The sequence below is a fragment of the Anabrus simplex genome, chromosome 1 (genome assembly GCF_040414725.1).
Source record: "Anabrus simplex isolate iqAnaSimp1 chromosome 1, ASM4041472v1, whole genome shotgun sequence".
NCBI lineage: Eukaryota > Metazoa > Arthropoda > Insecta > Orthoptera > Tettigoniidae > Anabrus > Anabrus simplex.
In genome coordinates, this window is record NC_090265.1 from 513,922,556 (window position 1) to 513,949,665 (window position 27,110).

Below are 27,110 nucleotides of genomic sequence, written 5' to 3' on the forward strand. Positions count from 1 at the left end.
TCACTACATGAGCCCTGGCATTGTCGTGCATGAGTACAAATTCAGGGCCAACACCATATGTAACAAACAACACATGCTGTAGCAGTATCTGCTCAATGTACCCCGCAGTGGTAAGATTACCACGGATGACGAGAAGATCCGTACGGCCACCAATACTGATGCCACCTCACACCATCACAGAACCTTGACCGAATTAGTCACCTTCCTGGACAACATTTGGTATGTACTGCTCACCACAGCATCTCCATACATGTTGATGTCCATCATGCTGTGTCAGAAGAAATCTGGACTCATCTATGAACAACACAGGTCTCCATTGGCGAGGTTGCCAGTTGACGTGTGTACGGGCAAACAGAAGGCGAGCTGCGTGATATTGCTGCGTTAAACGGGGCACTCAAACAGGATGTCTGGGTAGTAAGGACACTTCTCTTAACCTGTTCCTTACTGTCTAGTTGGACACTGTGACTCCATTGACCCTCCTGAGATCTTGTTGCAGTTCTCTGGCAGTTGGTGAACGGTGCCACAATGCACAGATGGCCAGATATCGGTCATCCTGTGAGGTTGTCATGCATCCACAACCTTGTCCAACCCTCCTTGTCAACTGGCCTGTCTCACTGTAGCAATTCTACAGGCATTGAATAACTGACAGAGACACATTGAGATCCACAGCAACACAACGAAAAGTCCATCCTTCCTGAATCAAAGTGATGGCTCTTGTGACTTGAACCTCATTAAGATGTCTCATGAGATGTGCTGGTTTACGTACAACATGCTCAAATAACCGCAGTAGTCTATGTACCTCACAACGACACACGAACGCACCGCTATTAACTTTATTTTGAGGGGTCACCCAACAGTTTAATGCATGGCTATGCCTACAGATGGAGTATAACTTTGATTTAACATATCCTGAGTAGCTAACATCTCAAGGTATGTTGTACGAACATCGGAACCCCATGTACGAAATTAACATTCACATACCAGACGTTACAAAACAAGTTCCCCTAATTTTTTTTTGAACTGTGTAGATTGCAGGCTTTCAGCATGGTCTGGTATTAAGATCAAGTCATCGGCATTGGCCAATCTGTTACTATGTTTCCACCTAACTGAATCCCTCCCTGCCACTTTATACTGTAGAGTAGATCAGTGTAAACTTTGAATAACAAAGGTAAAAGATTACAGCCTTGTCTAATCTCTGTAAGTACATTGAACAAAGAACTCATTCTACTATCATTTCTCACTGTAGCCTAATTGTCAACATAAATCATTTTGATTGCTCTCAATAATCCACCCTTAATCCCATAATCTCTCAGTATGGCAAACATCTTTTCAATCAGTACTCTGTCTTATATCTTCACATAAACATAACTGTCTATTCCTCTCGTAGAATTTTTCAATTACCTGGCACATGTTAAAAATCTGTTTCTGACAGCACCTCTGTGGTTTGAAACCCCATTGGTTTTCATACAATTTTCTCCTAACCATTAATCACACTCTCCCTTCCACAATGCCTGTTAAACTGTTATACTGGTCAATGAAATACCTCGATAGTTTTTTAGAGATACAGTAGGTGCAATTACTGCTTTCATCCAATCAGAAGGTACCATGCTAATCTTACTATTCTGTGAAGCCATTTCAATCAATCATCAGTACACCTGGTTAGCAGATTCCCTATCAGTTGTTTACCTGTCTTTTCTTTGAGCATTTTGAAAGAACTTTAGTCTAGCCTAAGCAAGCAATGAGTGTTGACGTGCTGAGTGGAAGAGTGGAGAATTATGGTGGGAGTAGAGAAGTAACGGAAAGTGAATGTGCTAAGTGATGAGTGCTGTATAATACAATCAGAATAGTGCAATATAGGGCCATGATCGGAAGATGGCAGGGGAGAACAAAGTAGGAAACAACCAAAGAAAAGGAAGTTAAAGAGGTTCTGGGAAAGATGGGAGAGGTGGTGGTGATGGAAGCAGTGATAACTATGTTGTCCAGTTATTGGGAGCGTGGAAGTAAATCCTGGCCCGATTACAGGTGGAAATGTGAGTTGGGAGGTTGTAGAAGTTATCAAGGAGGTAGTTAAAGAAGATTGCCTATTTGACCAGATAAAAGAGATGATAAGGGATCAAGCAAAAGAGTTCAAAAAATGAGGAAATGGATACAGGAAAAAACGGAAGAAACAATGACCAAAGTGGGTAACAATGAGAAAGAAACTGGGAGACTAAGGGAGAAAGTAAAAAATCTGGAAGAGAAGGTGCTGAAACTGAAGAGTGAAGCAGAGATTGGCAGGCATGAGTAAATGAAGAAATGTTATTTATATATGGTGTACAGGAAGCAAAGAGAAAAACAAAGTGGACGTAATGTACAAAGTGGTGGAGGTTATCCAGAATAAATTGAAAATTAATTTTAGTGAAGTGGACATAGATGACACAGAAAGGGTAGGTAAAGTGAGAGGACACAGACCAATAAAAGTAAAGTTATTATCTACTCTGATGGGAGATATAGTGATAAGAAATGTGGGAAATCTACAGGGTGAAAACATTTGGATTAAGAGAGGCATGGGAAGAGAAGGGAGTGAAAATATGAAAATTTTGAAGAGGCTTTTGTTGAGAGCCAAGAAGCAAGGACTGAGGGCGCATATAAGGAGCCAACAGTTGGTGGTATCCAATGGCAGGTGATTGCAAGTTTGATCAGTGATGAAACTCCAAGTAATAAAAGAGAAACTTAAGCAGGAAGAAGATATGGAGACAAGAAAGGAGCAAAGGCAGGTCATGGAGAGAGCAGTGGGATGTAGAGAGTTAAGAGACATACTAAGTGAAGGACGCAGTGGACAGTGTAGTGCAAGATCAGAAAAGAGGGCCCAGGAGGAGCTGGCAGAAAGAAAACCTCAAGGAATGGCAACCATAGTGTGCAGTGGTCGAGTGCATAGTAAAGACAAAGTCAAGACGACAAGACAGGAGAGAACGCAGGTCACAGAACGAGATTTAAGAGACATGAGCATAGCAGGAGTCAGTGAGGGTTTTAAGGAGACAGTGGGGAAGAAAGCAAAAAGACAGAAAGGCAAGTAAAGCAAAGAGTGCCTAAAAAAAAAAAAAGGGAAAGGAAGTAGAAGGAGAAAGGTAATGAAAGGTCCATAGTAATGAGCAGTAAACAGATGGGAGGGAGTGGTGAAGAAGGCCTACCTGACCAGATTAAAGAGTAGATAAGGGAACAAAGCAAGGAGTTAAACCAATTTGACCAGATAGAAGAGTTGATAAGGGAACAATCCAAGAAATATGAAAATATAAAGTTATAAAGACAGGACTTGTATATATTTGAATTGTAAGAGATGGTTGTAAGTAAATAGTTAAGTAGGTTAGATAGTAATAAAGGTTGTTAAGATATTAAATTTAGATGTTTTGTGTAGTGTGATTAAGATAAAATGAGAGTAGATTGGAGGTTTGTGAAGAGTGTCAAAGCAAGATCGAGATCTGGAGGTTTGTGAAGAGAGAGGGTTATAAAGGTAGGGCTTGTAAATAACGAAGGCTAGTTAAGATTTTGTAAATTTGGAAGGTTTGTGTAGTGTGATTAAGCTAAAATGAGATTAGATTGGAGGTTTGTGAAGAGTGCTAAAGCAAGATGAAGATATTGGAGGTCTGTGAGGAGTGATGAAGTTATAAAGGTAGGTCTTGTAAATATTGGAATTGTAAGATGTGGTGCTATATAGGGCTTGTAAATAATGATTGATTGTCAAGTAAGTTAGGTAGTGGTTATAAACGGTTGTGTTACAAGTGGGTATGAACTTATATGAACTTAAATGGAAGTAGAACAGTGTATGTAATAGCAGGAACTGCAAAGACAGTAAGTTGAAATGAGAGCATAATGGGGACAGGCACTCAGCAGATGATGTGGGTCATGGTATGTACGTACGGAATGTTTCCAATGCAAGGTTCGCAGACTCAATCAGGGCAGAGGAGGCAGGTCATCAACCTCCCTTAGGAGATGTGTTGGCAATCGCCAAGCATCTGGATAACACCAAGGTCCATACAGCAGTTAACACTGCTTGATGGAATTACTATTCTTATTACTCTTATGTTATTATTATTATCATCGTGAGTATCCTTACGATGTGATGCCTAATGCCAACTATATGATTAGTGCTTGGCTCCACCTTGAAAGATGGGAGACACTGTTATTCCTATTAAGTTTATTGTTTAGTATTTAGGCAGAGTGAAAACTGAAAGAGCTTCTTTAGGTTTGGATATATTGTTATTTTTCTCCATTATATAGATCAAATAGGTTATATGCTGTAAGATCTGGAGGAAAATAAATTATGATTCTGAATATGATTTTCAAAGAACTTGGAAATTTTTCAAACATTACCTGTAATAATTGATCCCAGTTCCTTACTCCTCTATAAATGAATATTTGCCCCACTTTGTCCTCTTGAATTCCAACTTTATCTTCATATATTTCCTTCTTTTAAAAGCTCCACTCAAAGCTTATTTGTCTACTTATGCCATTCCACACCAACTTCCTACTGACATCTCGAAACATACCACATATCATAAGCAATAAGTTGATGTATTCACAAAGACGTACACACGCGATGCTGTCAGTTGTGTATACTAATTTTATTTACTGTATACATATATCACACACACATCAATAAACCACTATTTTGAACAGCTGCCTACTACCAAGAATAAGAAGAAGAGACTGCAACAGTTGCGTGTCAACAACCAACCCAAGGAAACCAATTCTCATACTCATCTTCAAACATCAGCTACCACGAATTCCACATCGAAACAACTCCAACTCCACCATCAAGACTGCCTCTTTATACATGTTGCCTGGGCAGGCTTCTAGAAGAATATGACACAACATATTTTCTTGTGAATTCCAGAGCGTCCAATAGCATAGTTTCAATGTAAGGAAGTTTCTACAACTATCTAGTGCAAAAGATATGTTATTCTGGATATTACAGTGTGTTGCACAATATTGTATTCAATTATACATCATATATACAGGTAATAATAAATTATATACTATTGATTACGGGTTCTTACATTAAATATTAATATATATACTGTACAGTAGATATTTCATGATATAACCTCACAAATAATACGATTGTCTGTATATAATTACGTAAATAATAATAATACTAATACTAATAAATGGATGTAAACACTTCATATCCATACCTGATAAGTCATAATAATAATAATAATAATAATAATAATAATAATAATAATAATAATAATAATAATATATGAAATGGCGTATGGCTTTTAGTGCCGGGAGTGTCCGAGGACATGTTCGGCTCGCCAGGTGCAGGTCTTTTGACCACGACCTGTGCGTCGTGATGAGGATGAAATTATGATGAAGACGACACATACACCCAGCCCCCGTGCCAGAGAAATTAACCAATGATGGTTAAAATTCCCGACCCTGCCGGGAATCGAACCCAGGAACCCTGTGGCCAAAGGCCATCATGCTAACCATTTAGTCATGGAGCCGGACATAATAATATAACAATTCAAGCTCGATATTGGCATTACTTATCCATGGGTTAGAGAATATTGTTCCCAAGTTATATTAGTCTATACTAGTCTATTACACTTGCATCAAAGTTTCATATCGATCCATATTGAAATACAAATTACAAATTAGAAAGCAAAAAGCTAAAAATGGTTCCATCAATTCAATACTTTATTAATATAAGAGCTACATTAATTTGGGATTAGTTTCGATCTTCCCATGAGATCATCTTCAGTCAAAAATTATACAAAATTGATAAAGTCATAATTGTTTTCTTTATGAATTTTCGGGAAAGCATTTTTGGTTGGTAGTTTCAGGTTCATTATAGTTAACTTCGCAATTTCTTGTTGATTTAAAAGAAAGTGGGTATTCTTCAATAACATTTTCAGATTTTTTTGAATATTAGTCGTGGGGTCTTTACGTTTAATTTGAAAGGTACTATCTAGAAAACACTGTTTGGTTTTGGTTAAGTATTCATTGTTGTCTATTATGACAGTAGTGTTGCCTTTATCTGCTTTTGTCACTATTAAATTATTTTGCTTGATTTTGTCTTTCAGTTTTTTATTTGTGCAATATTGACGGTATTTCCGTTGTTGTTGTTATTATTATTAATCTTGTTGATGTATTGCGGTAGTTATTTCTTTGTTTCATATCTGACTTCGTCTCATAAGTCATGCGGAATTTTGTTTAGGGCGTTTTCAGTTTCCATGATGATGGTCATGATGTTTTGAAAGGTTAAAGTATTCCCCCAGTTGTGTACCTATGATACCAAAATTATAGATCTAGCCCAACGTACAAATAATTGTTGCAGTTTATTCAAGCATTCCTGAAAAAAATTACACATTTTTAGCCAAGAAAACAATACGGAACTCTATAGATGTTGCAACATTACCAAAAAACTAGAAATCAAGCAGTACCATAGTCTAGCATCATATGATATAACAAACATGTATCCTAACATACCTACTCACAAAACAATAAAATTAATTGAAAATAATTAAAAAACCACAGTAACTTAAGCATCCTAGAAATGATTTTACTTGAATTCACCATCAACAATAATTATTTCAAATTCCATAACACTATCTACCAAGGTCTTCCTATGGGATCTCCTGCTTCAGGTATACTAGCAGAAATCTACATTGATCATTTAGAGCACCAAGAGATAAGCAAAATTGAGAACAACTTTTTCTGGCGCAGATTTGTAGATATGGATGTGATAAAAACTAGGAACATATAGTACATTAAAATACAATCTTCTATAACATAAAATGTTCACAGTATTCTTGTGGTAACCTTGGAGTTATATTAATGTTGGTAAAGCATTGTGTACATTCGCAGTTCAAGTGAAGACCATCTGAGCTAGATCCCTATCTCATACCCACCCATTACGATCTACAAACCTCACTCCCAATTTCCCACATACCCATTCTATAGTCTCATTTAAATCCCCAATCACTCTCCATTCAGTACCCTACTAATATCAATCTCTGCTTCCTTAAACTTTTTCCGTGTTGCTGAAACCAGATCCCAAACATCCACAACTACACTACCTGACAAAAAAAGTTAAGCAAACAGAAGGAGTGGTTGAAATGAAATGGCGTATGGCTTTTAGTGCTGGAAGTGTCTGAGGACAAGTTCGGCTTGCCAGGTGCAGGTCTTTTGATTTGACGCACATAGGCGACCTGCGCATTGTGATGAGGATGAAATGATGATGAAGACGACACATACACCCAGCCCCCGTGCCAGCGAAATTAACCAATGATGGTTAAAATTCCCCACCCTGCCGGGAATCGAACCCGGGACCCCCGTGACCAAAGGCCAGCACGCTAACCATTTAGCCAACAAGTCAGACAAGGAGTGGTTGAAAGTGAATGAAACTACATATTCTGAAAGACAATGTGCCTTTACTGAACTGATTACAATATGGGATGAAAGAAACAAGGCCTTTGGTAGTTACAGGTGGAATGTTTGCGCCACCCCTGGCTGCAATGCATGCCCTTATGCGGTTCAGAATGGTGCCAAACAGCCTTTGGCTCCTCTTCTGAAGCAAGTTCATCCGCAGTAGTTGCAGCTGTCCCTCCAGATCCCGCAGTTTGGTACTGGGACGGAGTCCCCTTCCAGTGTCAAGAAAACAATAATGTTCAGCCAATTCCTGCATTAAACTTATCCTAAAAACAAATTGGTTATTTGAAACAACAGAAACAACAGTTAAAACTAAATCTGTGTTAGAAAGTTTTTGTTTTATTAGGTCTACTACATGCAAACAGTAATGAAAATCTCTGTTAAATGTTGAACTTTGGAAGAACAGCTCATGGATTACACAACAAATCTAAATACATAGATTATTATTACTATTTTATCCTACTATGCTCTATTAGAAATGTACACTGCCATTAGTCAAATGCTGAAATATTGAAAGGGTTACCATATATGAGGATAACACACAACTATTGCAGACAAGATACCGTCTAATAAAATAACTATATTACAATTCTCAACTGCTCTTAGGCATGTCATTATTATAACAGGTTATGTGAAACAACAGAGCTGGAGTTAAGACTAAATTGCTCAAATTTCCATATTCCCAGTTCTTTTCCATCAGCTGTCTCATGTGTTTTACTTTCACTGAAGGGCATAACTTTACTTAAGCCACTAAAATCCTAAGCAAATTAACAGATTGTAACATTTTTGTATTCCCTTATTATGTAAAGCTATGTAAAGAAAATTTATAGAACTACCAAAATTAATATTTTTTTGGACACAATTAAAATATAAAAAGGTATTAAGTATGAATTACATTTTTGGTTAAAACTGAAACATTTCTAAATTAAGTTAAATATATAAATATGATAAAAACACAACATATAAAAAGTAATAATTGAATGAAATTGAGGTTTAAAAGTTTCTTAGTCTTTCACTATTCCTCCTCTTCATCGTCTATCAGTGGACCCGTGTCTGGAAGAGCTCTAGTACTTCTTAGGCTTCTGAAAAAATTATGATTTACTAAAGGGATATATTTCAGTAGATATAACATGTCTCTTTTCTTCAAACCATTGATCTCCCATGGTCCATTGTACAACTGCGCCTGCTGGATGTTTTTCAATAACATCAGCTGCCCTTCTTTTTCTGGGTGTAAAGTCTGTCTCACTGAATAGAAAGTCCTCGTTAAGTGTCAGTTTGTAGTAAATGGTAAGAGGTTTCTCTTTTTCATAACAAAGCCAATGTATAGGCAACTAGTTTACATCCACTTTATCTTTATCTTTTTTTCGTTTTGTGATACTTTTCTATAGTTCCTGTAAGAACAGAAAACCAACACGGTTCATCTTGACCAACGTGAACTTTTGTCGGCTTGCACTGAGAATAATCCTGTGCCAGTATTCTGGTACATAAAGAACCTCCCCTTCACTTTCTTTCTTTATCAGCTCTAAGTCGCTGTCATTTGGAAGATTGGAATGGCCTGAAACCATAAATTTGTGATCTATTACATCAGTGGATGTCTCTTGTGTAAGTTTTGGGTAGAGTTATGGCTAGTTTAATGTTCCTATTCTGCCCAGTGTGTGTGTCACTGTATATTACAACATGCTTTTTCTGCATGACTCTTCTAAATGTTTCTTAATGTATGAGGCAATTTCTTGAGATCCCCTCAATGCTATTGTTTCATCCCAAACATACATACATCCAACGTTATTGACTACATCGTGCACCCCAAAATGGTAACAGTACATATTGCATCTATAATATGCCTCTGAGACAGTTAACTTTGGAAATGGCAAGGCGTTTTGAATATCGATTATAATTGTATATTTATCAAACTTTTATTTAGCTTCTTCCCCATCCTTTTTTCAACCTTTCTCATGCCTTCTCTGCTTTCTGCAAATGAAACTCATGTTGTGATTTTAGTTCTTGCTTTTTCATGGCACCTTCTTTGACATCCAACAACTGTTTTAGCTTATCACATGTTTTGCAAGTATCCTGTCTTGGAGCGTAGAAATACAAATTGAACTGAGTCTTGAGGATATATCTATAAAAGTACTCCTTCACAGGTTCATGGCCTTGATGTCTGCACCATTCCTGATACAGAGTATACATCTGCCTCATGTTCAAATTCGGACTGAGGTACTTTCTCTCAGGGTTGTCACATTGAGACAGTAGTGGCTCTGAAATGCTGGAAACAGGTTTATGTGCTCCTGGCACAAGAGCATTTGCTCATCAGTAATTTCTGGCCAGCCTTATGTTTTCCCCATCGATTCGCACCAGGAGACTTCCCACGTCGTTCTTTAGCTACAGCTCTATTGACCCTTCCCTCAAACACTAGAAATGTCTGTAGAAAAAACTTTTTGCACACTTGTACAGCAGAAATTTTTGTAGGTGATACAAGTTCGTGGCTTGCCTGGAATTGTCCTTACTGCCATCAACAGGCTGCCTTTGTTTAACTGCTGTCTAGTGTACTAGTCCACACAAATAAGCATTCTGCCTTGAATAGTCACCCATTTTGTAGAATCTTTCAAAGAGTTTTCTTCTTTCATCCCCAGAGAATGATTCTACACATCCTTTTGGACAGCCACAGTTGGTATTTTGGAGTTCCTCTTATATATACATATGCCTTTGCTTCGCAATGTCTCTTTTTGGTGAATTCCTTTTTCTCTTCTGGGTTTTGATGGTTGCTGCCATGTTCATGCCCGTGGTTACTTCCGTGACCTCCGTGGCAGCTTTTATCGTTGTCGTCTGGATTTCATTTGGTTTTAGCTGACAGACACCTTCCAAAGCTCATAAAAACAAGACAGAGTCTCGTGTATTGTAGGCATGTGTTAATTCAGAAAATATAATTACAACTAACAGAACACTTGTATAATAATGGCATATGGCCTTCAAAGAGGCCGAGTGCAAGTCTTTCAAGTAGATGCCGTATAGAGGATGGGGCCCTACCTGTGATGAATTCTAATGATGAACACGGCACACAACACCGAGTCTCCGAGCCATCAGAATTAACCAATGGAGGTTAAAATCCCCGATCCGACGGGGAATCGAACCCGTGACCCTGTGGACCAAAGGCCAACACGTTAACCATTTAGCCATGGAGCTGGGCAGAACATTTGTATCTAAAATAATAATAATAATAATAATAATAATAATAATAATAATAATAATAATAATAATGCCGGGCTGAGTGGCTCAGACGGTTGAGGCACTGGCTTTCTGACCCCAACTTGGCAGGTTCGATCCTGGCTCAGTCCGGTGGTATTTGAAGGTGCTCAAATAAATACGTCAGCCTCGTGTCGGTAGATTTACTGGCACGTAAAAGAACTCCTGCAGGACTTAATTCCGGCACCTCGGCGTCTCCAAAAACCATAAAAGTAGTTAGTGGGATGTAAAACAAATAACATTTTTCACTAATAATGATGATGATGACGACGACGACGACGACTACGACAACAACAAAAAAGCTTTATTCAACAAGGTTTTATTTCATTGGAGTTGCTGGTTAACTTTACAAAAGTAGGTTAGTACATACTCTATTGCATGTTTGAATATGAAGTTTCCTAATTGGATATAATTAAACTTCAATTTATGATAACAGTAAAGTAATTTACAATAATAAACTTCATTCTTATATTCATACTAAATTCAATTTACCTGGGGACAAAACATGATGGCCTCAGTTCCTGGAAGTGAGCTGGTAGCCAGCAGTCAGTCACACACTGCACCCTGCTGAGTTAACAAGTTCTAAGTGATCCTTGTTTGGTGTGGAGAGGTTGCCAAACCAGTTTCTTCCATACTCTCTTCGATCTTTACCCTTTCCTCGTGTCACGGGCAGTTGATAATTTGATAATTCCAGCTACAGTAGACGTAATAAATCCTATAAGCAGCTAATAGTCACCAGGCTGCCGCTGGAGAGTAGTGGTGCAAGACGAGGTTATCTTGTTTTGTCCCCAAGTATGCTAGTTTCACATTCAACAGTTAAGTAACACAGTAAAGTAAGGAAGCACGTTGGCAGCAACGGGTTATTGACTTACCTGATCCTTCAGATGCACTGTTAGTGTCATCAGAAACTTGGTAGTCCAGATCGTTGTCACAGTCGTCACTATTTTCTACACATTCTAACAGTTTATCCATATTTATACTAGTGGATGCCATGCTGCAAACTGTTACCACAAAGACAAAGCAACAACAATCTTAACAATCTTCTTGCGCAATGCATAACAATCATAGCGGCTTAACTCTGACTTACTCCACTATGATTCTGTTAATTAGCCAGTGTCCTTGACAAACAATAAATCATGCTGTCTTCTAGCAGCCATTGATGGTATCTGGGCTTACTTCCCTATGAATCTAAACAGTGAGTGTTATTCTAATGCTAAATCGTGGTATAACTCCATTTTTCAATTTTGCTGACTTCATTATCATTAATGTCCTACTCCAGTCACCCATGGTTAACAAGCATCCTCCACTCCTTTCTGTCCTTCCACTTTTCCTGCTCCATTACTTCCGCCACATCCAATCCAGCTTCTCTAATGTCCTTCCAGATCTGAACTATCCACCTTCTTCTCGGTCTTCTAACTGGTATTTTTCCTTTAACCCATTAACTGGGGAGCATGCAAGAGAGAAACTCCACTCTGTTGGAGACGAATTTTCATAACTCGAAAAAAAAAAAAAATCACATAAATCCATGAAATGCTCCAAATTTTTAAATACTTGATACATAATACTATATATATCCTAATTCTAATATAGAAATTGGTTTGTCACCTATTTGTTAATTTTTGCAGGTTTTTTAATTTTTGTAGCAAGAACGACCTAAGTTTCGTACTAGCTTCAGAATATTACAAATACAGTATAAATTTCTTCCGGGAATATCTTAATTTGCATATTAATTTCAGGAAAATGATAAAACATGTGCACTGGAAATACCTTTGTCATGAACTAATGTACAAATTTCCAAAATAAAAATCACAGTGTTTGCAGTCTCAGTAATAATTTGAGTGTAAGTACATGCAATTCTAGCCTGGTTCTAATTGTCTTCTCACGATTATTACTTCTTTTTCACAATAAATTTACACATCAAGGCTGATTTTACTAATTATATTATTTATATTATTTACACAGTTTGCACCTCATACAGTGTTTTTTTTTTACACTTCCTGTATGTGGTAAGCAAGGAAGCACGGAATTGCACAGAGAGCGACATCACAATCGCTCCACCTGTAATGTAGATGGTTTCACGTCTCTCCCTTTTCGCCAGATACACCACGCACCTCTTCACAGCATGCTGTCTTTGTCCCGATGGTGGAATGTCTACCACTGAATCTTTCTGTGGGAGCAGCAGGAAATGGTCTAAGTGAAAGGACAGGCATAGCTTCAGAGGGGGATGATCCTGTGTACTTCTCAAGGATTTTATCAATGAGGTGAATTCTGAACCTCAGGTGATTTAATTTTCCTCCACTTTGTCAGAAAATGATGAATGAATTGAATTCCACGAGGTCCAGAAGATGCCAGAAAATTTTTTGGCAATATTTCTTGATCTGTTTCCTTCCTGTGGAATATGTAATGATGTACTGATCGGAAAGATCGACTCCCCCCCCTCCATAGAATCATTGTAGTCAATGCAAACTACAGGTTTCTTCTTAGTTTCCTCCTTTCCACTGGGAAGGACAGTTTGCATTTCTGCATCGTGGATACTACTGAGCATGCAAACATCTCTCTAGTCCTTCCATTTTAGAACAATGAGGTTTCTTTCGATAAGCAGCTGATACCTCTCGCTTTTTTCATTTTTTTTGCCATAAGTTCCTTAGGGAGATTTTTCGGGTTTGTTCTGTGTCTGTAACGAGGTCATTTAGCAGGGCTGCTGTAATAGTTATCAATTCCTATCAGGTATCCTTGTTTCAGAAGATTACCTGCCAGGAAAAAAAGAAAAATCATGGCACAACAGTCCCGAAGGGCCATGGCCTACCACATGACCGCTGTTCAGCCCAGAGGCCTACAGATTATGAGGTGTCGTGTAGTCAGCACGTTGAATCCTCTTGGCCGTTATTCTTGGCTTTTTAGACCGGGCACTGTCAGATAGCTCCTCAATTGTAATCACATAGGCTGAGTGGACCTCGAACCAGCCGTCAGATCCAGGTAGAAATTCCTGACCTGGCTGGGAATCAAACCCAAGTGCTCCGGGCAAGAGGCAGGCACACTAACCCTACACCGCAGGGTTGGCATGATTACCTGCCAGGGTACAAACAATTATCTTCGGCTTGTAACACTTCGATACATCAATGCCTTGGACTTCATTGTTGAGTTATGTTGATTTTCCGGTGTACCACAACATATTCCACTCGTAGCCTGTTTTCGCTTCACAAATTTTGTACGATTCCATTCCAAAACAGGACCTTCCAACAAAGGTGACCTTTCCATAGAAGAATAGCAGGTCATCCAGGATGTAAGCCTCCTGAAACATTTTCACAAAATGATCAAAGACTGGCTTTACCTTGTATAGTTTTGGAGGCATCTACCCATAGTAAGCCTCATTGTCGAAAAAATGGAGATATTTCAATAGAAGGAAAAACCTCATAAAATGTGGGCGTGGCTGATAATTTCTTATGATAAAAGTAATGCCCCATTATAGATTTGTGGACAATCCCTTGAAGAAGCAAAAGCCCAAATAAAAGTTTTATTTCATCCCTATTTGTTGGAATCCAATATTGTTTCCTACTCCTTCATTTCATTTTGCTCATCAGTGTTTTCCCATGAATTTTCTGTTGAGCATAAATATTAGTTTGCTCAGCAACATAGGTCTACTGACAGATAGTTTCATCCACAAACAGTTCCAAAATATCCTCTGGAGTCTTTACTTCCAAGAACTGTCCTTTTACTCCAGGAATGAATTTTACTGGAAATCTATTCCTTTTCTGTCCATTTTCTACCCACGTAACAGGCCGTGACATATCACTGCCATTTGAGTCTGCCTGTCTCTCCCTATTGTCACTGTTGTCATTTGAAATGCCACTTTCGAACCCGCGACCATTCGCTATGATAGCACCAGAATGCTGCCCTGTATCACTTATGCCTCCTTCTCCAAGGCACGAATTATCTTCACTATCTGAATGGAAGTCACTGAAGTCATCGTCCTCGTTGCTGAACTCCAACATGTCATGTACAAGGGTGCGCAAGCTGTCTTCACATAATTCTTCAACCCGACGTCGTTTAGAAGACATTATTATAACTGCAAAATACTCTCATGAAACACATAACAGAAGTGCAACACATCTATAAATTCAAATTTACTCTTTGCCGTAATTAACTGTTTTTCACATTGATATACTCTGCAGTTTCCAATCTCAAAACACTACAAAGCATTCAATTAAGCACATAGCAAGAATGAAGCTGATTAGACTATATATCACGCGAGACAAACACATAGCACACTTTTGCACGGAACAAGTGGAAGTACTTACCAAAAATACCACTTGATGACAGGGACATACAGATAACGAAGACTAAACTTCATAATTCTGAGTTGAGGAAAAAAGTAAAACAGCAGCGTACGACTGAAGTCACTCTCCCCACCTGGCTGGATATTTCCCCAGTTAACAGGTTAACTCCTCTTTCTAATTCCCTTCTTGCTACCCGTTCCTTTCCCATTCTTTTTACATGTCTGAACCATCTCAATCTTGCTTTCCGTATCTTCTTTACTAACAGTTCTCTGATTTTAATAGTTTGAATTCTACCTCTTCTTGTCTTTTTATCCGATGTTCTTAAAAATTTCATTTCTACTGCTTGGATCTTACTACCTTGTCTCTTATTAGGTACAAGCATTTCTAGTTCGTATGTTACAAAATTGGTATGAAATACAGTTTATATATTGTTAATTTCATTCTCTTGGGTACTTCGTCATCCCGTAAAAGTCCTTGGACTTGATGATAAAATGTATCTTTACTTAATCTGTTATTAATTTCAGGGTTGATTTCATTACTTCCATTAATAATGCTACCCAGATATGTGAACTGTTCTACATTCTCCAACCTCTCTCCATCTATGTTCACTTGGCTTCTCTTTTTATCTTTTCCACAGTGCATGACCAAAGTTTTCTTTTTACTAATTACCATTCCAAACCCCTTCAGATTTTCATTCCAAATGTGCAGTCTCCTTTGTACTTCCTTTTCTCCCTTTTACCCAAATCACCACATTCGCAAATACCAAAGCATTCACATCCCTACTACTGATACTCTGTTTACACGTTTTATGATTTCATCCATCAATATAATAAACAATAATGGTGACAGTGCACTTCCTTGCTTGAGACCCTTTTTTGTATAAAATGTTTCAGAGTCACCACTCCCCACTTGTACACTGCTTTTTGTCATGTTCTCTCTCTAATGCCTTGATTTTTTTGTGATTTATACTGTTTGGTTTTATTACTGTGTATAATAGTTTCTGATTTCCTAGACTATCTTGCTCAATTTTGTTGGTAAATTCTCCCATTGATACTCCTCTTTACTTGTAGTTTCAATCTTTTGTATTCCACATGAAACCTTTCTATCTTATTATCATCCATCTGATATGATTTTTGCTTTTCCTTATCCATTTCTTTCTTCACCTTGTTCCTATCTTTTATTTATTTCTTTATTTTGTCTGTCCACCACCGTGTCTCCTTTCCCTTAGCGTTTGCTTTTGTTTTCCCGCATACCTCAATTGCTGCTTCCCCAAATGTCTGTCTTAAATTGTCCCACTCCTCTTCTCCACTTCGTATTTCTGTGTTAGGCAACTTCCTTTTTATCCAATCTTGGAATTGCAAGAAACAGTTCTCATGGTTGGTCCACACTGAAGCTGGCTATAAGCAAATTATCACAAAATAATTTATTCTAATGTGCCCCCTATTCAATACAAGCCACGTACTACGTGGGTGAAATGTACATAATACTATGTACACTTCTTAGGAACATGTTTCACCTCTTGTTAAGGGCATCATCAACCTGTAGGTACCCTTAAGGTCAAAAGTCATAATTATTAACCAATCATACAAGGAATACACTGAAAATATGTTACACTTTAAAAACATCTTAAGTTAACATGTTACAATTATAATATAGAAAAATGCCTATTACAAACTAAGAGTATTGAGAATAAATAGTGTCTGAACTCATGGGAAATAAATTTAAAAGAATGTAAATGAAAACTACAAGAAAATTTTTTTAACGAAGACCATGACTTTGCAGGTCTTGGGCTATAACAGTCGCGATAAAGATTGTAATCTTCTTTGGGTATAATAATCCCAAGGATTCTGTATCTGAACTTGATACAAAAACAATGTCCAATAGTTAAAAACAACAGCTAGAGATTGAAAATAATTTAGGTAAGTTGAGTGTTGTGATTAAAATGCTGTAACATTTGAAAAATGATTGTATGTTTTTTGTCGTGTAAAGCGGTGTCGTAAATCCAAGTTCAGGCTGATGCATAATTGTTGAATTGTGTCTTTGACATTACGAACAACCATGTGTGAATATTCTTACTTGTAGAATTGATTAATAGCCTTTGGGAGGGATATTGTCTGTAATTAATTAAAAGAGAAGTTAAAATTAGTATTTTGAAGCACGCGTAATGATAAGAAACTTCAGTAGTTGATATGTCAGTTGAGAGATAACTTACTTGGCAAGGTAGTGCTAAGTAGAACTGACTGTTCTGGCATCTCCTGCATGACTAACATTTCCTTTACTGCACAAGTATAACACCAGGAGTTGGAAGAGGGAGAAGTAGACAGAAAACTTCTTCATCTGCTTGAATGGATGGATCTTCAGTCTGTATGTGTGTGTGTGTGGGGGCATTAAATGAAACGAATTTCATTTTGGTTCATATTGATGATTTTTCCTTTCCGTAACTTACAGTGATATGATAATAGTATAAATATAAGAAAGGGACAGACAAGTATCAAATTAAGTCAGAGAGAAACAGAGAGGGGAATAAGAAAGGAACACACATAATAGGACAAACACAATGGCAAGTCAGTGTGAGAAGAGGAAGCAACAGAAACAGGAGATGAGGGCAAACATGGAAACACACAAGGACAAGAACAATCTTCATACACTGCCTTCTACAAATAGACAGGCTCTACTTTCATCATTTCCAGTTCTTTTACATCCATCTCTCCACAGCCCCCGACGAGCTCGTTTCTGCTTCCCAGCTTCATCGACATTCATTGAGGGGCCATCTTCATTGTCTTTGTCATTTTGTGTTTCCATGTTCGACCTCATCTCCTATTTCTGTTGCTCCCTCTTCCCACACTGACCTGCCATTGTGTTTGTCCTATTATATGCATTCCTTTCTTATTCCCCTCTCTCTTTCTCTCTGACTTGATACAATAATAGAGATGCCATATCACTAAGAGATAAATGCCATGACATACAATCTTCTGAGAACTACTTATTTTTATAATGTTTGCTCTTCACTGTTTCAGACCATGTGCTATGGTAGTGCCAGACTTTGAGCTGATATGTGAAATCATGTTGGTTGCTGAAGGCTTCCAGGAAGCTCGCCTCCTAGCACGGAAGTTTATCACGCTTTACACCTTGTGCCGTGAGCTGCTGTCAAAGCAAGACCATTATGACTGGGGATTACGAGCCATCAAGTCTGTTCTTGTTGTGGCAGGTTCATTAAAGGTGAGCAAACTATACAACAAGAATAATAAATTGGAGTACAAATATCTTTTATAATAAACTGCCCAGAAATCGTATTCCAAGTATGAATGCTCAGACAAAAAAGCTAACAGGAGCAAAATATATATTAAGGTTGAGTCAAGCCATGGCAACCATTTTTTTCTTGCCAACAGGAGACAACACGGAAAATCTAAGATATGCATTTGGAAACGTACGTTATGTACTTGTGTATGATGCCACTAGATGGTGTATGTAAACAACAGTGTGGGGTCTAAGCATGCCCCCAAGTTCAGTGTGTGAGTGAGAGCGTCACAAAATGGAAGTCAACAATCGTATATTAAAATAGCAGTTCTCCACTGCAGAAATGCATGCCAATGCCATGCAGAGCTGCAGGAAACATTACGTGTGCATGCCATGCCCTATAGAACAGTGGCGAGGTGAGTGGAGACGTTCAAATGGAGTAGAGTATCAACTGCCAGTTTGCCCCACCGCTGGGTGATTATTTCGAAGGTCTGTAACCAGTGGAGACCTGTCCTTTGTACGTAGTATTGTGTATTTGCTGTCTATACCGTAATAAAACAATGTTTACTAACGGCCTGTGTTCTGTCACTTTCCTACGAGAATCTCCTGAAGTCAGAATTTGTCTTGCAAAAGTACATGCCCTATATTTCCAAATGCGTATCTTAGATTTTTCCCTGTTGTCTCCTGTTCACGAGGGAAAAAAATAGTTGCCATGATTTATGACTCGACCCTCGTATATAAGAAACAGGTGGAGATCAGCAGTTTATAATGCAAGCATGCAAGAATAGAGTACTTATAAAAGGAGGAAGACAGAAGATAGTATCCTGTCCTCCAAAGACCACATCCAAAAATTTTGGACCCATGTTTGTCTTTTATTTGTACTCTGTTTGTACATGTTTAAGTCCATCTCCATCATTTCCTATATGTCTTTGTTTCAAGTACTGTAAATCACAGTTATGATTTTCTATGAATATGACCAGAATTGAATACTCTCAGAGAGATTGACTTAGAGTTTTATAAAACATCATCAGATAGATGATATACACAAAAATCGTTGTTGGCTGGTACTCAGATTTTTCTTTTCAGTCTTCTTTATCTGATAAATGTTATCTTACGATCAATCAACAACCACTCACCATTGATCCGTATTTAGGACTTTTCTTAAATAATTTCAAAGAACTTGGAAATTTATCGAAATTCTCCGTTGGTAAATTATTCCAATCCCTGACTCCTCTTCCTATAAATGAATATTTGCCTCTGTTTGTTCTCTGAATTCCAACTTTATCATACTGTGATCTTTCCTACTTTTAAACACACTATTCAACCTTATCTGTCTACTAATGTCATTCCTTGCCAGCTCTCCACTGACAGGTCGGAACATACTGCTTATTACAAGTTATAAATCTCATCACTGGGACCATATTGAGCAATATATACCTTTTCAAAAAGAATGTCTTTTTAGAAAACATACCACAAACTTAGTTGAGCAGCTTGTCTCCTCTCTCCCAAGTGTTCAGAGCCCAATTTTTGCAATATTTTCATAACACTACTCTTTTGTTGGAAATTACCCAGAACAAATTCTTGGAATTCTTCCACTTCTCAAATCAAGTAACAGGGTTCCTAGCCAGAAAATCAAACTAATTTCTCTGACATTTCCCTGACTTTCCCTAACCAAAATATTGTATTTCCCTGACAAAAATTTGGCATTTGTGCAATTTTCAAACAGCCTCCCTCCAGCCTCCATTAGCTGTTCAACACACACCTGTACACAATATTTATTACTCAAATAGGAAATACAACATTTTGAACAGTAAAGTACATACAATTTAATAATGATGTGCCAGATAATAATAAATGTTAATTCATTTTATTTACACATGAATAATGAAAGTATTACTATTCAAATTACTAATGAATGCACAATGTTGATAATAATGTAAAAAAAAAAAAATGCAGCACAACAACAAAATTACACACAATTTTTTCTGGTTTCAAGTAGGCGTATTTTATCTTCAATTCTGGCTTCACATTCTTGTGACTGCATTCTTTTAACTTTTTTTTTCATTTTCCAACTTTCTTATTTCATCACTTATTCATCATTTCTCTGCTTTATTTCTGTCCTCTTCTTTCACCTTCAGGCATGTCTTCTCCAAGTAATCCTGATATTTCTTATGAGCACATCTCACCGATGACAACATTCTATGATTAATTGGTACACATCTGACACATCCATAGTACAAAATGGAATGATACACTTGTTTTTGTGCAATAATTGACTCCTCATGCATGTTTTCTACCAACATTGATTTTTTTCTTCTTCTTTTATGAGCGCATAGGATCACTTTAGTCAGCCCATCATTCAGGTCTCTTTGAAGGGATTGTTCTGCCTTTTCGGTCCTCCCAGTACTTCTTCAGACGCTCTAATCTTCGTGCCCTTTCCTCGGTTGAAAATGTGCATTTGCATTTTGTTGGTTTGTTTCATGTAAGGGTAAAGCGGAGGTTTGTATTCTTGAGTTTTGTATTCAATTTTATCTAATTTGTGGTGTCTTCTGTTGTAAGGCCTATTTCCTTCAGATCCTCTCTTACTTCTCTGATCTATTTTCATTCTGTTGTGGTATTTTTTGAGATGAGATTGTGTTGTACTAGTTGTTTCAGAAGTCTCGAATCCTGCATCCTCATGATATGTCCAAAGAATCCCAGTCTCCTCTTACGCATAGTATCTGTAATAGATTCTAGCTCTTTGTACACGACTTTGTTAGGTATTATCTGCCACTGTCTATCTTTCTGGTAATTTGTGTTGATGCAGGTTCTTCCTATCCTCCCTTTCAATTTTCTGAAGTCCTTCAGTCTTTGATTGTTTATTCAGGTGAAAAAGTGTTTCTGCTGCATATGTAGCTTCCAGTTTTATAACTGTGTTGTAGTGTTTCATTTTTGCATTTATTGATAAACATTTCTTTTTGTAGACATCCCATGTTAATTTTTGTGCTTTAGCTAATCTATTTGTTCTTGTTTGGATTGAGATTTTTTCATTTAGGTTATGTGTTATTACTAGAGATGGGAATTTGACCATTTACTTATTTTATTCCTGTGTTCAGAAACGTAGGCTTTTGAGATATAAATCCATTTTAGGGTCTTTTTAGCTATATTTCGTTGGTTTTATTGTGCCTATAAATGCCTATTTCAGGGGTTTGTGCCTTTTTGGAGTATAATTGCCCATTTGATGCCTTTTGACTGTATTTACTAAAAAAAGCCGATTTTCTTCCAGTGTGTTATATTGTAACTAGTATGCTCGATAGAATTATCTTCTCGTTTCTCAATATCTGTTTACCCCACGAACAAAAATGGGAATTCTCAGAAGTCACCACAAATAGTTCTAGGGAAATTTCCATCAGGAGAAACAAGGAACAATTTGTATTCCTCAACCCCTCCAACTTCCTAAGACGTGTGCGAGAACCAGTCAGTGTCGAACTATGTTGCACAACCCATACGCCCTGTACCTCCCTTTCGATGCGAACTGTTGTACGCGTACGCTTTATGTTCAGAACATGTTGTGATTTATTGTGAGGTGGAAGAAGAAGAAGAAGAAGTGTGTTTGTGGCAATGCCCAAAGAAAAATCGTCAAAGTCCTACTGGCTGAAGCAGTGGATCCCAATTTCACTACGGATGGAAGGGTAGTCTGTCAAGCTTGCTGTAAGGAGGTAAGTTCATTCATTCCTTTTATCTTTTTTGTGATTGACAACTATGATTGCATTTCATTGTAGCATATATAGGCCTATTAATTTATGTATTGTGGCAAGTTGTTTTGTTGCAATGCTGTATTAGTTGTGAAATTTCAATAATTTGTATTGCTAAAATGTAAATAATCATTAAATTACTGAATGAGGAAATTGAACGTCGGTGGTCTCTTGTCATAGAATGGATAAAAATTCAATCGGTAGTTTGAACTGTGATTCACTTCCTGTGAAAATAGAGATTTACAACTGAAATGCAATTTTTAAAACTCCCTTTAAAAAATCGTGAATTCTATTACACTTCCGCTAATTCTTCACGAAACACAGGTTGCAGATCCAATGTAGCTTGGCTAGGATGATGCGGCAGCATGTTTCACAAGGTTGCCAAGACTATCTTTACAAGAGCAGGCCAGTGAAAAGACCGTTGGTCTGGTTTGGTGAGGTCAGGTTAGTAATCGTTGTGCTTGGGAGTTGGGCAGGGGAGCAAGGAGAGTCTGAGGGGCATAAGCTTCCAGGTTAACAAGCCTCTAGGATCCCCTCTAGAGTCTTGCTAAATTGTGACAAAAATAAGTTTATGGGCACATGTCACGACAATTTCAAATTATGCAGTTTTTCATTTTCAATGAGGGTGGTGGCCTTGTGGGCACATATGATGCAGGATCTATTGCAGGCAACAGAAAATAGTCTTCATGACATCTAACCCAGCTGACCAAAGCTGGTGAATAGAAACAAATAAAATGTTCACAAATCTGAGATTTATAGTGCCTCCATTTTCATTCTTCTATATAAGTAAGGATACAGTTAGGGCCAACTTGGTGGGTCCTTGGCAAGCATAAAGGACGGATCTATCCTCTACGCTACTCTAGCATCATTTTATGTCTTTTTTATTATATTTTTAACCCGATAAACTCGACATGATACTGCCAAATTAAAACTGGAAATCCTTGAGGACATATTTCCGTGTAAACTATTAATTCCCTTGTTCCTACTTTAAAGTTTTGTACTTCTAGTCTAATAGTCTTTTTTATGAAACAAATGCATGATATCTGCTAAGCATTATTGCCAATTAGCCCAACTGTAGAAATGTAAGATATAGAGAAAATGTAATTTATATCAGTTTTATAATTTTTCAGATCAAATGTGAGAAAAATACTACATAGATCAACTTAGAAATACTGCGATTCATCTGATGCAATTACAGAAACCTGTATAAGCGCAGCCTTTTTACCAGTCCTCTTTGGGCGGCGACCAACAGCCATTTTCTTCAGACCTACGCACTGCAATGTTGGGTGCTAATATGCCGCTGCATAAACCGAAGCATCTTCAAATTTCAGCAAGCTGTTGGGAGCAATCACCAAGTTGGAGGAAGAGTTGCATGCCTCTGGTGGAATCATTTAGGATTGTGGATGAAGTCAGAGGAAGTTTTGACCAAACTCTGGGAAGGTAGCTGCTGTCAGCGAAATAAAACCGGATGAAGTGACTTCATTGAAGTTTTATCCAATCATTTCATGTGATGTTGAGAGATCTTTCTCTCAGTGCAAAAACATTATGCATGAGAGGAGAACAAGATTGTTACCGGAAAACATTGAAATGTTGCTTGTAAATTCCTTTTATAGTAATTGGGTGTGTTATTAAATTAAAAGAAATTATTTCATGCATATTTGTTGCCTATTTTACATGTTAGTTCCTATTTAAATGCCTATTTTGGCTAATTTAAGAGCCTATATGCTTGTCTATTTTAACTGTTCTTAGTGTCTTTAATTCTCATCTCTAGTTATTACTTCTCCACGATATTTAAATTGAGTTACAATTTTGATTTTATTACCATTTATGGTAACTTCTTTTAGTTGTATTGGTTTTTGGGGCATAATTTCTGTTTTTCAAATGATATTTTGAGGCCAATTTTATTTGCAATGTTTTGTAAGTAGTGAATTAAGTCTTGACACACACACTTGTGTGGGTGCTTTTTTTTTTTTTTTTTTTTAAGATGTTAATTTTTATTTTGTAAAATAAACTATAAATATATGTAATTAAGAGCATTTTAGTCAGTTTTGGGTGTATAAACAAAAATTCACACCTTCAGTTTTCTCTCAGGTCTGAAAGGGATATCGCAGAATATTTTGTTTTGTGCGTAACCTATGCAGTGGTCGCAGTTGTTAGAAGGAGAATTGGCAAATAAACTTGACGAAGAAATTTTGAATAGCCGTAAATTATCACTATGAGCTATTTTAAATACAAATAGCAGGTCTCCCTAAATACTATGCTTGACCTGATATCAAAGTAAACCTATTAAAATATTACTTTTATGCAGCTAATATTAGTGTCTCACTTTCAGTAAAAAAGGAAAAGTAAAATTACAAATTATGGACTGGGATGATGATGATGATGATGATGATGATGATGATGATGATGATGATGATGATGATGATGATGATGATTACCCTTGCCTATATTGTTGTTTGTAACAAATTTTTATGCATTACATATCAGCCATTGACTTTGTTTACTTAAAGTTTTAGTCTCCTTTCTTTTCTTCACAGAACCACTGCTACTCTGTCAAGTATCACTTGTGGGTACCGAACCAGTACTATTCAGTCGAGTATCACTGCTACTGGTGCTCGGTTGAGAATTGTTTGTATGCACTGGCAGATTTAATTCAGGACCTTCTGATGCGCTAATTTCCAGGTTTGATTCCCACGGTCTCCACATTATTACATGAAGCTAAGTGAAAAGCAATACACTTCACAAATATTCCAAGACTTTCAAACTGCAAACAAAGCACATGCGAATTGTCTTGAGTGAAAAAAGGGACTGACTTCTATTTAATAAGAGGTGCAATGGCAACAGAGCTGTGAGGATTTCTGTTGGGGAATGAGAACTTCCGTTTTAAAGCCCACTACCAACATAAATCACCCCCTGGTGGGCAGGCAAGTAGCTGAGAGATCAAACATTAGTCAAACTGTTTGAATGCATTGCCTGTCTCAGCTTTACATCATATGTAGGTATTTCTAATCATTGGATTTGTATCTGTTAGGATAAATTAATTCATTCATTTTACATCGTGAGTTGTGGAACATATCAGTCAACTAGATTTGTCCAGCATACAAACAGTAGGTGACATGTTTCCATTTCCATTGTATATAGGTAGAGGCATGATTTTTTTGCATTAACTATAAATGCGACAAAAAATATTTTAAAGCGATTTTGCGATATCTTTATGAATCATATGTTTCTGGTTAAGGAAATATGGATATTATATTCACGAATTAAAGCGATAAGGCCATTTTAAAGCTAAATTCAATTATTTCGTGATAAGCACGATATTACAGCGAAATCTGCAGTGAATAACGAACTTGACATTTTGTTACAAGATTATGTATGAAAAGAAAAGGAAGAGCCAACAAAGATTCATCAACAGGAAAGAAATATGTTATCATTAATGTTCTGGAAAATCTCTTTAAGACATGGCAGCAAAGAAAAGGGGTTGGCTCCAGGCTTCTTGCCAAACAAAGTGTTTGGAATGTTGTTCTTGTGGTGGCTGGTAGTCCACCTCAGTCTGATTCATCACGGCATTGTGCAATCCTGTAATCCCTAATGACGTCCACAAGCAGCACAATTGACTGGTGTAATTCGGCATCGTGGTCAGGTAAAATTAAGAAAGTGATCATAGACAGTAGTGAAGATGGGTCGCTTGACAAGTGTTGCAGTGCACAGCAAAGCTAAACAGTTTGCGAGTGAAGGTTTATACGTTTTAGAAAGCAATATTTTAATGTGTAGATTTTGTAATGTTCGTATCGAGTGGGAAAAAAGAGAGTGTCTCAAAACATTGTTTTAAAAATAAGGAACATTCAGAACATAAATTTAGCACTCCAACAGTGACACGGCAGGCAACAATAGAACTCCCATTAGATATCAAAAGAGAGTTAAGAGTGAAAAAAAAAAAGAATTTATTCACGAAACAACAGCGATGCTACTCAAAGCCAACATCCCGCTGGAAAAGGTAGATGACCCTGCAGTCTGGAAATGGCTTCAAAAGCATGTACCGGGTATATACAGTCCATCAATTAAACCTCCACAATCAACGATCAGTGATAGTAAGACTAGGTTTTCAAAGACCTCTTTCTGATAAAGATTTTTCTTTTTTATATTGGTTAGGATTTGGAGACCTTCCCACAGCCAATCAAGAAAACAATGATTAATTTTAGAATTTAATTAAAGCGAAATTAAAGCGATAAGGCAATGTCTATTTCATGAAATAACGCGAAAATTAGTATCCTTCTCGCGAAATCGTTAAAAAATTAATGCGAAAAAATCTTGCCTCTATATATAGGGAAGATTGATAAATGATAGTACTTGAACTTCTGCTTGCAGAGAGCAGGTAGCAACAAAAGAGTGATTTCCACTTACTGATATCGACAAGAATACATTCCAACGTCTTGCCCAGGAAGTTTTTCAGCTCAATGGCCAAGAATGTCTACTTTTTGTTTGGTTTTATTCTTCCACTTTTGAAGTTCAAAATGTTAAGTTCATATTTTCCACTTATAAAATTTAAAGTGTTCTAATACCGTCTGTATGTGAGCTAGATATAGTACAGTACTTGGAAAGGTCATCTATGAGGACTTCATCCCAGACGTGCCACAACATCTCCTGAAATACCAGGAATTTTGTGAGGCTTTTAACAAACCGAAACCCAGAAAGGCACCTGGACCAGACAACATTCCAATGGAATTGATTCAAGGGATTCAAGGGGAGGTTTATCCTTAAGAACAAGGCTTTTCACACTAATCCTTTTAATTGGAAAACTCAGAAATTACCTGATGACATGAAGAATGCTACTATCATCACCATATTCAAGAAGGGTAATCACAATATATCTGGCAACTATTGCAGTATACCCCTGCTGTCCATGGCTGAGAAACTTCTTGCAAGGGTTCTACTTAGCCATCTCAAGGTTGTCCCTAAGAAGTTTCTCCTCAAGTCTCAGTGTGGTTTCCATGCCTCAAGAGAAACAACTGATATGATCTGTGCATAGCAACTTAAAGAAAATTGCAGAGGACAACAGCAACCTCTCTCCTTAACGTTCTGTGATTTGGAAAAGTCCTCTGCCCTGAGTCCTGCTATGTGGGTGGTGTTGAGATGCTTTGGTTATTCTGAAATTTTTGTTGGTTTGATTCGATTCATGATGGTATATCTGGTCAGGTTCTCCATC

General features: G+C 37.4%; 1 protein-coding gene across 1 annotated transcript in view; it reads left to right on the forward strand.

The window, feature by feature from the left end:
• The window catches only part of LOC136875368 (dynein beta chain, ciliary), a 782,313-nt gene that overhangs the window by 563,629 nt on the left and 191,574 nt on the right, over nt 1-27,110 (forward strand). Inside the window, exon 37 of the mRNA XM_067148948.2 lies at nt 17,951-18,152. Within this exon, the coding sequence (XP_067005049.2) occupies nt 17,951-18,152 (202 nt within the window). The remainder of the gene's footprint in view (nt 1-17,950; nt 18,153-27,110) is intronic.